Genomic DNA, 16,016 nt, shown 5'->3' on the forward strand with positions numbered 1-16,016 from the left:
CTTCTTTCTGCTGGGCAGCAGGGTTTTTTTGTTTTTGTTTTAGGCCTCACCACGCAGCATGCGGGATCTTAGTTCCCCGACCAGGGATTGAACCTGTGCCCCCTGCAGTGGAAGCGCGGAGCACTAACCACTGTACCGCCAGGGAATTTCCAAGCAGCAGCTTTTAAGCCCTAAAAATCTTTTTTAGTTTTGTTTATTTACCTCTGAAGTTCTTTAATATCTGTAAAATGTAGATGGCAGTTGACTAATGGCAATGGTATTTATAAAGGATTTTCTAAAAGCTGTTTTTTCTTTATTTTTTTAAAGCTACTTTCCTTTTTTTTAAATTGAATTGTATACTTTATTTTTTTAAATTAATTTATTTATTTTGGCTGTTTTGGGTCTTTGTTGCTGCACGCAGGCTTTCTCTAGTTGCAGCGAGCAGGGGCTACCCTTGTTTGCAGTGCGGGGGCTTCTCATTGTGGTTGCTTCTCTTGTTGCACAGCATGGGCTCTAGGCGCGTGGGCTTCAGTAGTTGTGGCACACAGGCTTAGTTGCTCCACGGCATGTGGGATCTTCCCGGACCAGGGCTCGAACCCGTGTCCCCTGCATTGGCAGGCGGGTTCTTAACCACTGTGCCACCAGGGAAGTCCTGAATGCTGTTTTTTCTTTTTTTTTTTTTTTTTTACATCTTTATTGGAGTATAATTGCTTTACAATGGTGTGTTAGTTTCTGCTTTATAACAAAGTGAATCAGTTATACATATACATATGTTCCCATATCTCTTCCCTCTTGCATGCTATTTTTTCTTAGCCATCCAAATTACACTGTTCCTTTGTAACACCAATGGTACTAGAAAAGGTTATAATTGCGAGACTATAAGACACTCTGCTCAAATGTAAAAGTTTTTTTTCCATTTTTATTTACAACAGAGGAATTTTCCCCCTTAAAATTGCTTAGGTTTGGTTTTTGAAAAGCCTTTGCTCTTGGAGTTTAGTGATTATTTTAAAAAGAAAAGTTAAACAGTCTTAAAAAGTTGATACTTTTTTTCTATTTATGCAAGTAGTATAACCATATTACAGCATATTTAGCTTTGCATTTTCCTAATGACTCATAGCGTTTTTGGAAAATAGGAAAAGAAAATTTACCAACAATCTTACCAACCTAGCACAATCACTATTTGCGTTTTAGTGGGTTTATTTTCAGTCCTTTTTTTATTATCCATCTTTTTAAAAAAATAGCTTTAATTATGCTTTATATAGGGAATTTTTTTAAATTAGAAGATATGTGTGAGGTTCTTATGTTTCTATACCATTCTTGCTTAACACAAATGCTGAAAATTAATGTTCATTCATTCACTTTTGGGTTAAGAATGTGATCATCAATCCCAAAGGTAATGGAGGAAATGGCCACATGGTGTGGTCTTTAATATTTGTACTCTTTGGTAGGCAACATAACTGAAAATGGCAGAAAATGTGACTTCCCTAGACCTAAAAGTTAAAAAGTAATTTAGTTCTGTCCTAGACATAGTTCTTTGCGTCTGTAAATATGTGTTAACCACTTATTTTCCTTTTGCAAAAGTATTTTTAAATTTTTGTGTCTTTGTTTTGTTTCTGAATCATTATTTTCAGCTATGCGACTATTAATAACCCTTTAAAAGTTGTTTTAAATGGTCCTTATGAAAGACTTTAGGATTTTAGGTAGTCCTGCAGATGCTCTTAGTTAGGTCAAGTTGTCCTTTGGTGGTTAAAGTGGAGGGCTTTAGAAACCTTGGCTGCTCTGAAGCTTTTGTTAGGACAGGAGTAAGGGGAGCCTTGGCGTCAACCCCAGTCTTGCTCTGTGGGAGTCAACCAAAGGCTAATATGAATTAATTCTCAGAAAATACCTATTTTATTTTCTTGTGATCTTTCGTTCCCTTCTACCCATATTCTAGGCTGACAAATAAAAGGAATTTTATTTAAAACTGGTATGTTTTTATTTCTAGTATCTTTAAGAACTGTTATAGAATATCTTAATTAAACTGGCGTATCCACTCTGTAATTTCTTAATTTTTATAGTACTTCCTTATTATTTGGCAAATAAATTATAGTTTTCATAGAACTATAATTATACATTGTTGACTGTATAATTATGCATTGTAATGCTTTTTGTATCTTCTGTTTTCAAAGGTTTTTTTATTGTCCACTTGGCATATGCTTCTGGAATAATATTCACCATGGTTTTGGATGACCTTCCAAACTTAGAAGACATCTATACTTCCTTGTGTTCATCAACAGTGGAGGACTCAGAGATGGATTTTGACTCTGGACTAGAAGATGATGACTCAAAAAGTGATAGTATTTTGGAGGATTCCACAATCTTTGTGGCCTTCAAAGGAAATATAGATGATAAAGACTTCAAATGGAAATTGGACACAATATTGGAGAACGTGCCCAATTTGTTACACATGGGTAATTTGCTTTATTTTTCCTTCTTGTTACTCTTTTTGAATTGTCATTCTATGGTTATCTCGAGTTTTACAAATACAACTGTGGTTGTAGTAGGTTGAAAGGCTGATTTTAATTGCAGAGTTGGAATTTTAGGATTTTTTTTTTAATAGAAATGCTGTTGTATTTTTTTAAGTACATGGAGTAACTGAACATAATAAAGCATTACTTAGCATAGTAATCCTTAAATTATCTGTTCTAATGGATAGGAGTAATTCTATCTAATTTTAGCTCTCTGGTCTTTAGTTTCCTTACCTATAAAATGAAGAAGTAAGACTGGATCTTCGAGGTGACTTAAAACTTACAAAAATCTTTTACTCCATGGTTCTACTTAAAATGAACCTGAAATTTGTTCTTTTAAATTTTAGGTCAGAGGTTAACCGATAGCCTGCTGTATCCATGTGCAGCCATGTGTTATGGTCCACTTTAATTTTTGGGTTGTGTTTTTTTTAATGTTTGAATTTCATTGCCACTGCTTTAAAAAATGAGGTATTTTACATTAAAATTCAGATTTTAGGGGCTTCCCTGGTGGCGCAGTGGTTGGGAGTCCGCCTGCCGATGCAGGGGACGCGGGTTCATGCCCCGGTCCGGGAGGATCCCGTGTGCTGCAGAGCGGCTGGGCCCTTGGGCCGTGGCTGCTGGGCCTGCGCTTCCGGAGCCTGTGCTCTGCAACGGGAGAGGCCACAGCAGTGAGAGGCCCGCGTACTGCCAAAATAAATAAATAAATAAATTCATATTTTAGATTTGTCTTTAAACAGGAAAGGTCAGATAACATTGAGCTCTCCTATCCCAGGTGGTGCTGAGTAGCAGCTGCCACTGAAGGCAGGCCCTCCCCTCACGACAGTCCCATCTGTCCTCTTCACACATTTAGATAACCTGTAGTGGTCTTGTGGGAAGTTGTGCTTGTCAACTTTGGTTTAGATGTTCTCCATATTTTCTGGGTAGCACAATTATTTAATTCCTTCAGACATAGTACAAAGCCTAGATTTTATCCTTTTATCACAGATCTTGACTTGATTAAGTGCTAACCAACTTTTTTAGGTTTTGGGGTCTTATTCATTAGAATTGATGTCAGGAGGAGAGCTGTCTTTTTTTTCAAGGGTCCTTTTTTTGCTATGTTATATAAGACTTCTCTGTAGTTCTGGGTTATTTAACATAGTATTAGAGACTTTTATGGTGAAAGTTGTAATTATCACCATAATCATGTCATAATATATCATATCTTAAGGGCTAGCTGCACCTGAAATTGTTCATTGCTCTTTTTTAAAAAAATATTTATTTATTTATTTGGCTGTGTTGGGTCTTAGTTGCGGCACGTGGGATCTTCGTTGCGGCATGTGGAATCTTTCGTTGTGGCACACGGACTCTTCATTGCAGCACGTGGGCTTCTCTCTAGTTTTGGCCTTGGGCTCTAGAGCTCGCAGGCTCAGTAGTTGCGGCACTCAGGCTGTCTAGTTGTGGGGCGCAGGCTCCAGATCGCACGGGCTCAGTAGTTGCAGTGTGCGGGCTTAGTTGCCCCACGGCATTTGGGATCTTAGTGATCAAACCTGCGTCCCCTGCATTGGAAGGCGGATTCTTAACCACTGGACCACCAGGGAAGTCCTGCTCATTGCTCTTAATTATCCACCTTTTTTTCTTGTTTTTAAATTGCTGGATTAGTTTATTAATGGCTTTTAAATAAATTAGCAAACTCAGACTTACGGTTATCAGTTATAGTCTTGATCCAAAAAGTATTTTAAGTCAGATGTTCTCAAATATGATGGAAGTTAAAATTTTTGATAAAATATAATTGTTATAGTTAAAGATTTTTCTGCAGGCTTATCACAAGTAGATAATGTCATAAGCAAATTTAATGTTTGTCTAGACCACGTAAGTATAAGATTGCAGTACTGTTTAGATTGGGAAGAAGCCCTGAAGCATCTATACTCTGTGGTACCAGGATCTCAGGCTCCCTACCTTTTGCTGTTTGGATGCATAAATATCATGGAAAGAAAAATGACCTGAAAAGCAGATCTGGATTCTTATGCCATGATGCTGCTAGGTAGCCACTGGATTCTGGGCAAATCTCTTAGACTTTCTGGGCTTCAGTTTCCTCACCTATAAAATAGACTTGAACTAAATATTGCATAATCCTTCCTAAATCTCTGTGATTGTATTAACCTTCTGCTATTAGCAAATGGTCTCTTTTTTCCACATGAGAACAAGTGGACTCCCTGTCTGGATAAATGTATAACATATAATGATTTTGGAGGTGGCAGTGGCTTTAGGCAACATGTAGGCACTTTCCTGTATCCATATATATTTCTTATTTTGAGAATAGATATTCCTGTATGACCATTTTCTCAATACTGGAATGTATAATTGAATGGAGGATATAAGAGATTTAATGTAGCTGAGTTTATAACAAAAGAGAAAATTATTTTGTCTGGGGTTGTTGGGGAAAAAATGGTTTTTTATTATCTAACTGGACCTGGGATTTGCATTCCATCTGTGAAATATAATTACAGACAACATTACCTCCTCAATTAGTTTAACTTTTGCATCTTAATTTTAAAACATGTTCTAAAGTTTGCATTGACTTTTCAGATTTGCTGAAATGTAATGTTTTTATATCCTAACTGAAATGTAGTTGTCAAATTTATGTTGCTTTTCTCCTCAGTTTGGTATGCTTCAGTAGAAATTGTTTAAAGTAGAAAAAGATTAAAAATGAGACACATAAAGAATCAAGATTTAAGCCTTCCTTAAATTGAAGCATTTATAGGATATTGGAAGAAATGTTTGCTCCCTCCCTCTATGAATATCTTTCACAGAGAGGCCCAGTGAAAATTTAAATATGAGTATTAAAATTTCAATTGTTTTGTTTGAAGAAGTAAAATTGCTTAACATTTTATAAGTGAATCTACTATTTTCCTTTTTAGTGCTCTTTCTTTAAACAAGTTTAGTGAATTGTAGCTACAGATTCCCTAATATCTTACAATTGGCCTATCTGCCAGTTAAATTTTTATAAAATTTCACTTGAAATTTGAAACTTAAATATTCTTAGCTTCTCAGTTCACATACATTGAACTGAGTCCAGAAGTAGACCGTATTCTATTAATTTAAACTTATCTCTACCTTCTCTCTTATGTTCCTTACTCCATCTTACTGCTTTCCATTTATTTAGTGCCTATGGTGTGTCAGATCCTATGCTAGATTTTTGGCATATTATTATCTCATTTAACACAATCTCATGAAGTAGTTTTTTCATGGTTTTAGAGACGAGAAAAGTAAGTTTCAGAAATGTGAAATAACTTGTTCATGGTCACCCAGGTGCTAAATGGTACAGCTGGGATTAAATTTAAAGTCTGGGCTTCCCTGGTGGTGCAGTGGTTAAGAATCTGCCTGCCAATGCAGGGGACACAGGTTCGAGCCCTGGTCCAGGAAGATCCCACATGCCGCGGAGCAACTAAGCCTGTGTGCCACGACTACTGAGCTTGCACTCTAGAGCCCGCGAGCCACAACTACTGAAGCTCGTGTGCCTAGAGCCCGTGCTCCACAACGAAGAGTAGCCCCCGCTCACTGCAACTAGAGAGAGCCCACACGCAGCAACGAAGACCCAAAGCAGCCAAAAATTAATCAATAGATAAATAAATAAAACAAATAAATTTATTAAAAAACAAAATAATAATAAAGTCTATCTAATACCAAAGCTTAAACTCTCTCAGCTACTCCATACTGGTATTCTACCTTGTTCTTTTACTTTGTTGTTGTTGTTCATTCCATGTCTTCTGATGGCTAAAAGATTACTAATATTATTCTCTTTCTTTCATGACCTAGAATCCAGCAAGCTAAAGGTACAGAAGGTAGAGCCCTGGAACAGCGTGCGTGTGACATTCAACATCCCCCGGGAAGCAGCGGAGCGGCTACGGATCCTGGCTCAGAGCAACAACCAGCAGCTTCGGGATCTGGGAATTCTCTCCGTTCAGATTGAAGGTGCATGTCTGGACCCAGATCATAGGAACAGTAGAATATAGCATGTGCTGCTTTGTCTGTTCCTCTCAAGTTGAATTCAGAATACCAAATAACTCATGTCACCTGTGCTTTACATTGCAGCACCTTAGGATAAAGAGGAATTGAGGCTCTGGTTGGGTCCTGACGCTTCAGCATCCACAGCCTCAGACTCCATTTCCTTGGCTGATGTTGGCTGTCATTCTGTCAGACTTTAATTTTACTGGTACCCTAACCAAGGACTGATTTGTCTTTTAAAGAATATCTAATTTCAGTTGCTTCCTTCCACCCAATAAGCCTTATTTAGTATTTATTTATCTAACAGAGACTAGGAGGCCCTGAACAATCCTTTTGTAGCAGTATTCATTTTTCAGATGTTTTTGACAGAATGATCTTTTAAAAATGAAAATATGGGGCTTCCCTGGTGGCGCAGTGGTTGAGACTCCACCTGCCGATGCAGGGGACACGGGTTCGTGCCCCGGTCTGGGAAGATCCCACATGCTGCGGAGCGGCTGGGCCCATGAGCCATGACCGCTGAGCCTGCGCATCTGGAGCCTGTGCTCCACAACGGGAGAGGCCGCAACAGTGAGAGGCCCGCGTACCATAAATAAATAAATAAATGAAAATGAAAATATGGAGTATACACACACAGCTTAAAACCCTGCTGTGGCTTGCTGTTATTCACAGAATAATGACCAAACTCCTTATCGTGACCTCAGGCTTTGCATGGTCTGACCTCTACCTTTCTCATCTAGCCTTATCTTTTACAACTCTCCTCCTTCTTCCTTGCTATCTATTCTAGCCTCCTCAGCTTTCTTTTAGGTTCCTTGAATATGCATTTCATCTTCCTGCCAGGAGTCCTTTGCATTGATGTCTTCTCTATATGGATATTGTTCCCTACCATTCATTCCCCTTTCCCTTAGTTATACCTACTCAGCCTTCAAGTATCAGCTTAAATCTTTTTTTTTTCCAGCTTAAATCTTGAGGAGGTGTTTTCTGAACTCCTTGACTAAGTCAGAGTCTTTTTTCATGTACTTTTACAAAAGTCTGGTTTTTTTCTCCCTCAGATCATTTTCTCACACTTTGATTAAAGCAGTTATTTGATGATTGTTTTGTTCCCCCATGGACTGCAAGCTCCAGTAGGGGCAGGGACCATACTTTGTTTCACTCATTGTTGAATTTTTGCTTGCCTGTACATGTCAAGTTCTTTAATAAACATTGTTGAATGAAAGCAAGGGAAGCACATATATAATAGTAACACTTTGCTTCAGCCCTCAGAATAAATGATAAATAAAATATGGTCTTTGTCATTATAAACTCAAAAGGAGCTCATGACCTTGATGAGGGAGACAAACCTGAGAGATGTAAGTACCAAGTATGGGGAAGCACAAAGGAGATTCTATCTTTTGGTGCCCAATGAACTAAAACCTTCTTTTCCCCTCCTGTGTTGATGTAAACAAGGTGGCAACCAGTGAGTGATTCCAGCCTTCTCTTGCCCTGGTGGGCCAAGCCCTCCTGACCCTGTGCTTGCATAGGACCTAAATGCTCCATTGAACCTCAGTAACCAAAAGGTCAACATATTGTATGTAGGAGTGAGACACATTTTATGCAGTTAAGATTGTAGGTTGCTGTGCCCCAGAAGGGGCGATATCAACAAACAGATTATTTAGAGAGATTATTCAGAGATATATAGATTGAGAAATGGGGTAAATTCCATAATTTGATAAACAAGGAAACAGTGACTTAAACAATAACCAGTTTGTTTCGAAAAATGTTGGATTGTCTAAAAGGATTCAGAAAAGTAAAATTAATTCACAGCAATGTATTGGATGTAGGATGAACTTTTTTTTTTTTTTTTTGCGGTACACGGGCCTCTCACTGTTGTGGTCTCTCCCGTTACGGAGCACAGGCTCCAGACACGCAGGCTCAGTGGCCGTGGCTTACGGGGCCAGCCGCTCCGCAGCATGTGGGATCTTCCCGGACCAGGGCACGAACCCGCGTCCCCTGCATCGGCAGGCGGACTCCCAACCACTGCGCCACCAGGGAAGCCCTAGGATGAACTTTTGGGAAGAGTAGAAGTCAAATAACTATTTGTAATAACACTATATAGGCTGTTTATGCTTTATAAGCACATAAGCACATGTAGTTTTTATAAGAAACATATAAGCAGTTTCTTAAAAACCCCAAACATTTTATAGTCTCTCTTACCTATTTACCTGAATTAAAAGGGCTTTGTGGTAGTGTTTTCCTCTGGAGAAAGGAAACACCAGTTTCTTCTCTTAATCATACCTACTTCCTACAGATTCTTAAAAGGGTAAGGTGCTGATTCCCCTTTATCGTTACAGCCATAAATTAAAATACAAGTACCAGCAAGGAAGCCAAATAGATAACATATATTACAAGAAATTATGAAATTTACATATGGCAGTGATTATCACATTACAGAAAAGAGTTCTTTAACTTTTAGGGTACACATATGTTCCCAGGTGATCTCCTTTTCTCTTTCCACACTCCCTGGGAATTCAGGCAGGAGTGAAAGTGGTGGCAATAGCTGTTGCTTTTGTGAAACTGGTGATGGGCTGATGCCTTCTAAGTTGTAAGAGAAGGTATTGCCACTGTCGTGGTGTCTGCTGCAGGGCTGGAGGGACAGGTTGTTCCTCCCAACAGACTGTTCTCCTTTGAAGAATACTCCCCGAACCCTTTTGAGTTTTGGCCAGGGAGTTGGGGAGATGTCTTTTTTGAGGACATTTTGTGACTCCTCTGTAAATTCATTCTGATTTAAAGCAGGAGTCTGTGTCAAGGGCCAGAGAATAAATTTTTTTGGCTCTGTGGGCCAGAAGATCTCTGTCAAGACAACTCAGCTCTACAGTAGTAGTGCAAAAACAGCCATAGGCAATATGTAAATAAATGAATGTGCTGTGTTCCAATAACACTTATTTAAATAAACAGGCAGCAGGCTAGATTTGGCCCACAAGCCATAGTTTGCCAACCCCCATCAGCAAGTTGGAGAGCCAGTAGTGTTCTCTACGTGTGTTTCCTTGACAACAATTAGCTTACGCTTACGTGCAGGTGACAAATAGGAGAATAACAGTAGTATAGTGTGGAAATTGTGTTTCATTCATATGTGATTTTTTTTACCCCCTGGGCAAGGGGAGTTAGATTAGTAGCAATAGAAGGGTTAATTGTCCACAAGAAAAGCCAAAAAGCCTTTAGATCTGTTGCTACATAGGTGGGAGCCCTTTCAGCTTTATTTCAGGAAAATTAAGAATGAGTAGTTACACTCAGGTACCTTCCCCAGAAGTATACCCTCAGCATTGCATGGCTCTCAGCTTGTGAAGTTTCAGTTTCTCCTGTGCCCACCTTAATGGTGGCTCCACTGGCTTAAAGGTCCACTGCATCTACATTATTTCCCACCTTTAACCAGTCATTTTCATTCTGCTGTTTTGGGGTATGTTGCCTACACCAAGTTTTGTTTTTATTAGCGCTCTGGTTACAAAGCCACATGGGTTTTGAGTTTGCCTCAACACTGTTTTTCCCATAAAACCTAATATTTTCAGTGTGAGATTTTTATAGACTGCGAGGTTTTCAAGGAATGCATTTATCATATAGAAAAATGCCTATGATTCTTTGTAAGGTTAAAATAAGATGACTATTCATCATATAGCCAGTAAATAGCTAATGAGTGCCTACTGTGTACCAGGCACTGTTTAGTGTTTAAAGGATATAATTAATAAGGTGGCCATATAATTTATCATCTAAATTAGGAAATTGAGAGTAAAGGGGGTTACTGTTAATAACTATTAATTAACTGTTAATAACTATAAGTGAATGAATAAGTAACTGTTGATACATGGGATGTGCTCTGAAGAAGTAACAAGATGCTCTGATAAGGGTGACCTCACCTTAGATAAGAAGATTGGAGAAGGCCTTTTGGGGCATGTGACACTTAAGATTACATTGAAAATTGAGAAGTTGGTTTATGTGAAGAGTGCGGAAGAACTGTTCTAGGCAGAGAGAACAACATGTGCAAAGGCCTTGAGGTGAGAAGTGCGTTTGTGTGCCTAAGAAAGTAAAAAAAATGCCACTGAGGCTGAATCCTTGTTATTGAAGGAGAAAGTAGTGTGAGTTGAGGTTAGAGAGATAAGGCAAGGACCACGTCTGGGCTGTCAATAGCAGCCACAAGCCATTTACATGATCTGATGTCCATTTCAAGAACAATACTCTTTCCACCTAGAATGTCTTAGCAAGTTTAGTGTATTAATAGTTCTTTCCCTTTAGTGGAAACCCTCAAGATCTGTATTCTCTTTTCTCTTTTCTTCCTGACTCCCATAGGCAACTTAGAACATCTTGTAGCCCCTGGTGATTGGTCACTTATTGGTAGTATATTTGTTCCCTATTACCAAGCTACCTGCCGGGTTAAAATACTTAATATTTTATCTGTTTATCTAGCTGACCTAGATCAGTGACAAGACAGAGGAAACTGCTGTGCCCTCATTGGCTTCCTTCTTTATCATCTTGCTCTGTAAAACATTAAGTTAAGGAACAAGGTGAACGCATCCTTTCAAATTTTCAGCCACAGGCTAGCTATACTTTTATCTTCCCACAAGGTGGTGCTGTCTTCCAGAGTAAACAGTAGTCAAAGTTTGGGATTAAGCGCAAGGAGGCATCCCAAAACTTGTTTCAGAGACCTTTTTATCAAGTGAGATTTAAATTGCCTCTAACTTTAGAGTCTACTCAATTGGAACACTTTTAGTGACATTACCTACCAGGCTATTGTGAGGTTCAAATGAAATACAATTTTGTAAGCATTAAAAACCCTATACAAAATGTTGGTCTTTATCGTAAGATGTCTCAGAGGTAGATTAGTAGCAACCTGTCTACTCTTCATTGCATGAATTTCTCTGCTGCATATCTATTTATACTGCAGTCATTGAAAGGGAAATGATATTTTGCTTACAAATATCACAGTGCCCCCATGCCATCGTATGTTCTTTCTCCATTAAACCTACTCGTATTTCTAATTTCTGATCATAAATTCCCAAAACGTAATCTAGGATTTTGAGACTTTCTGAGAATATTTTCTTCCTACACACACACATTCAAGGTGAGTTGGTTGAAAATAAATATTCAGAGTTCCAAGCTCTCTGCTGATGCCATACATCATTAACGATTGTCCATCTGCTGTATTGTGAGAATTGGTTATGTTCTCCCTGTACTTCATGTAAGTGAACCTGCTCAGATGAGGTTGAAGAAAGACCTGTATAGTATTGAACTCACCCTTTTTGTGGTGGTAAACTTACCGTACTTCTTCAAAAACACATAAAACTGGGCTTCCCTGGTGGCACAGTGGTTGAGAGTCCGCCTGCCGATGCAGGGGACACGGGTTTGTACCCCGGTCTGGGAAGATCCCACGTGCCGCGCAGCAGCTGGGCCCGTGAGCCATGGCCGCTGAGCCTGCGCGTCTGGAGCCTGTTGCTCCGCAACGGGAGAGGCCACAACAGTGAGAGGCCCGCGTACTGCAAAAAAAAAAAAAAAAAAAAACATAAAACTAAAGCTTTCGCATATCTGTTTTTAAACGAAATTTGCATCTTATTCTGATGATTTCCTTTTTTAACCTACCTATCATTTTCAGGGGAAGGTGCTATCAACCTTGCTTTGGCTCAGAACCGAAGCCAAGATGTGAGAATGAATGGACCCATGGGAGCCGGAAATTCAGTTAGGATAGAGGCGGGATTTCCCATGGCCGGTGGTCCAGGTGAGATCTACTCAATCGTATGACATTTTACTAGTTTCCTTTTTTGGCTTTATTTGCTAGTGTATGATCATTTGGGTCCTGCAAGATAGGTGGGGGTTCCTGACACATTTCTGTTTATTGGTTCAGGAAAGCAAGACGTGAATCTATACTCTCAGGAGGCTAGAATCACAGAGCATGGAGCATATACAGTCTTTGTGATCTTTTGGGTTTATGCTTAAAGGTAGATGAGCCCTGAACCATGCAGCAAACATTGATTGAGTTTTCACTGTATGACAGGACCTATGCTAAGTGTTGAAAGTAGAACTGAATAAAACATCTTCTACCCTGAGGGTGTTTATAGCATAGTGTAGCTTTCCAACTCCCACCTTTCTCTGTGACTGAGAATCTGTGAGCTGAGAGTTCTTGCATGCTTATGTGTAATCTGCAGAAGTATGTAGAATATTGTGTTTTTATCTCTTTAGAATTTGAGAGAGTTATAAATTTTTTGCTAACTTTTTAGCAGCCCTGAAATTTCTTAGGGATTGAACTCAGTATTCTGTGAGTCACAGAATATTAGAATTGAGTTGGCTCTCTCATTTGAAGCTGAGGAACCTGTGGAGTTCACAGAAAGGCAGCAGTTTGCCCTGGGTCAAGTAGCAGTGGGCTAATATCACAGCTCTAACTCCCCAGATCAGTGCTATTTTCACAACACTAGTGGCTTTCAAACTTTTTCTGCTGCAGGATCTTTTATTCAAATAAGCCAGAAAAGCACAGCTGCTATGGTTGAAGGAGAGTAAGTACCTGAAACTATACCCAATAATTCACCTCCCCATCTACCACAGTAGCTCTTGAAGAAATGCAGCAGAATAGAGAAGCTCAATTTATAAAGCCATTTTTCTGAACTGTAGCTGAAGACTTGGCCATATAGAATTGGAACTAGGTTTTTATCCTGGAACTGCCATTTAGTGTTTACCTCAAGCTAGTCAGTGTAACTCTCCAGGCAACAGTTTCTTCACCTATAAAATGAGATAGTAGTGCCTATAATCTTTTGAGCTCATGCTTAAAGATGGATGAGCCCTGAGCCATATAGCAAACATTTACTGAGTTCCTGGTATGTGTCAGGGCCTGTGTTGTTGGGCTGTTTTGGAGTACTATATAGTAAATGTAAAATAACCAACCTGGAACCTATAGTAGGGAGTTAAAAGATATAGTTCTCCATAGAAGTCTGAGCATTTGGTGTTAAGGCAGCTTGATGAGAGATTATAGGTGACGCTGTTGCCACTACTGAAGAACCAGGACCAGAAGAAGAGTGGGCAGAGTTTAGCCAAGTTGCATATAGTTAGTGAAAGAAAGACTAGACCTAGGATGAGACTCAGGAAATCTGGGTCCTGGTCTCAATTTCTGGCCAGATGTCTTAATATTTACTAGCCTTAGTTAGCTGTAAACATATTTAATTATGTCCTAGAAACAATGTTATACATCTCTTCCAGCCTTAAAACATTAGGACTCTTAAAACAATATCAACACACTAGTTGCAAGCTCTCCTAGTATCTGGCAAATAGCAGGCATATTTACTAAGCATCTCTGAAAAGTGAGTGTAAATTTTAGTGATGTGTAGGTAGTTCATTATCAACATAGGAAACTTAGAAGCTTTAGGTTGAAATTAGGTTAGACTGGTATTTAATGAAGGACACTATGATAATATATACAGTATAAAGTTTCAGGAAAAATCAATTAGTAATGATCTGTAGTCACAGTAACATTTTAACCCCTAGGTGTCTTTCTTTACTGCCAAGCATTCTTTAAGAACGTTTTTTTTCTGTTGTCCATTGGGATAGTAGATGCAAACAAAATTTAACATTTGGTTAAACAGATAAATTTTTCAAGGGAAAGAGACCTTAACTAGCCTCTAAAACAATAATAAATAACTTTGGAATTGTGTATCTAGAATGTCTTACACTAAATTATTCTTAATGCCATTTTCTTCTCTTAGCATTGGCAACAGAAAGTTGACTGATAAGCAGGAGTCTTTAGTAATGAAAACCAAATCCGTAGCCTATTTTCTTTTCATAGCCTCATAGAATCCCAAGATTAGTGATTATACCATACTAGTCATTTAGTCATGTGTCACTATTGATGTTTTCAACTGATAATTCTTTCCTGTGGGGAGCTGTCCTATGCACTGTAGGATGTTCAGCAGCATCCCTGGCCTCCTATTAGGTGCCAGTAGCACCACCACCTTTTCCCCCCAGGATTTTCCAACCAAAACTGTCTCCAGACATTTCCAAACACCCCTTGGGGGACGAAATTGCCCCCAGTTGTGAATCATGGCTCTAGTCCAGATTCCCACATAGTGCTGGAATGTATTCTATAGTATCTCTACTAAGCATGTAGCCAGCATGCACTTAAACATTTCTGAGGATAGGTAGCTGATTGTAGACTAAAAAAACCTGTTTCTTCTTATCTCCTAAGAACTTTCTCACTGTCTAATTACCATCTTTGAAAAATGGGGTGGGGTTCCTCAGAAACAAATCCATTTTTTTATTAATTAATTTTTTATATACAGCAGGTTCTTATTAGTTATCTATTTTTTTTTATACAGCAGGTTCATATTAGTCATCAGTTTTATACACATCAGTGTATACTTGTCAATCCCAATCTCCCAGTTCATCACACCTCCACCCCCACCCCCCTGCCACTTTCCCCCCTTGGTATCCATACGTTTGTTCTCTACATCTGTGTCTCAGTTTCTGCCCTGCAAACCGGTAGAAACAAATCCATTTTTAACAGGTAAACATTTACCTAATTGCCTTCTCCCAACTACAAAACACCTGAAAATGCTGGATGAAATATAACATTTAATGCACAGCTGAGCTTGTAAGACAGTAAGGGAAATCCCCAGGGCAAGAACGAAGTCAAAGAAGAAATTTGAATAGCAGTAAACAAATGAGGAGATGCTGCAGGGGCTAAGAAATTTGAGTTTTAATGGCCAAGAGGGATAAAATTTGAAGCCTTGCCTTGGGTCCACATAAAGTAGTTAGAATTAGGAATCCTTCATGAAGCCAGGATTTTCAGTAAAAGGTAGATTAGAAAATTTTCACTCTCTGGCACAAGGAGACAAATGCAAAACTTGTCTCTCTTGGTCTGGGCTCTAGCTGAGGAGTAGGAGAAAGGGTGGTTGTAGAATTGTCTTCTCTATCCTTATGTATGTTGGACATTTAATGTATTATTGAAATGACCCAGGTACAGCTAAGCTAAGTTATTAAGTGGTCCGAAAGTGGTAATAATCGTTGAAGCTCTCACCCCAAACCATTGCAGATTTCTCATAAAGCCTACTCCAAATTCATAAAATTTAAATTAGAGTCCCTCCCTCCAGAATTCTAGATAATAGGAATATCAGCATGTTTAAAATTATGAAAATTCTAAGAAGAGGACAAGGCGCTATCAAAACACAAAGTGAATTTGGGGGAAAAACAGAACTTATAGAAATTTAAAAATTATTGAAGTGAATGACTTATTCAGCAAATTAGACACAGCTGAATTGGAAGGTGAGTTTGAAGAAATTACCCAGAATACAGCAGACAATAAATTAAGAGATGGAAATATGAAAGAAGTCAAGAGAAGTGAAGGATAAGATGAAAAGTTGAATGTATATCTGAAAAGAGTTCCAAAAGAAGATAAAGAAATTGAGGAGGGACAATAGTGAAAGAGAGAATGGCTGAAATTTTTCCAGAATTGATGAAAGACATGAGTCCTCAGATTCAGAAGTCCAGTAATTCTGAGCCCTACAAATAAAAATAAATTCACATCTAGACACAAAATTGTAAAAC

General features: G+C 38.8%; 1 protein-coding gene across 10 annotated transcripts in view; it reads left to right on the forward strand.

The window, feature by feature from the left end:
• NCOA6 (nuclear receptor coactivator 6) overlaps positions 1-16,016 on the forward strand; it is a 98,131-nt gene that overhangs the window by 43,017 nt on the left and 39,098 nt on the right. For 9 of the 10 annotated variants that reach the window (XR_003793078.1, XR_003793077.1, XM_029219962.1 and 6 more), the window contains 3 exons: positions 2,148-2,429; positions 6,282-6,437; positions 12,085-12,207. Coding sequence is in view for 7 of the 10 variants with exons in the window: in XM_029219962.1 (XP_029075795.1) it covers positions 2,195-2,429; positions 6,282-6,437; positions 12,085-12,207 (514 nt within the window). In the remaining 3 variants the exon portion in view is untranslated. Of the gene's footprint in view, positions 1-2,147; positions 2,430-6,281; positions 6,438-11,450; positions 12,208-16,016 lie in introns of those variants that run through there. The other variant, XM_029219967.1, reaches the window with a different exon arrangement.

The sequence above is a fragment of the Monodon monoceros genome, unplaced genomic scaffold (assembly GCF_005190385.1).
Source record: "Monodon monoceros isolate NGI ecotype Baffin Bay Population unplaced genomic scaffold, NGI_Narwhal_1 Super_Scaffold_13, whole genome shotgun sequence".
Lineage (NCBI taxonomy): Eukaryota > Metazoa > Chordata > Mammalia > Artiodactyla > Monodontidae > Monodon > Monodon monoceros.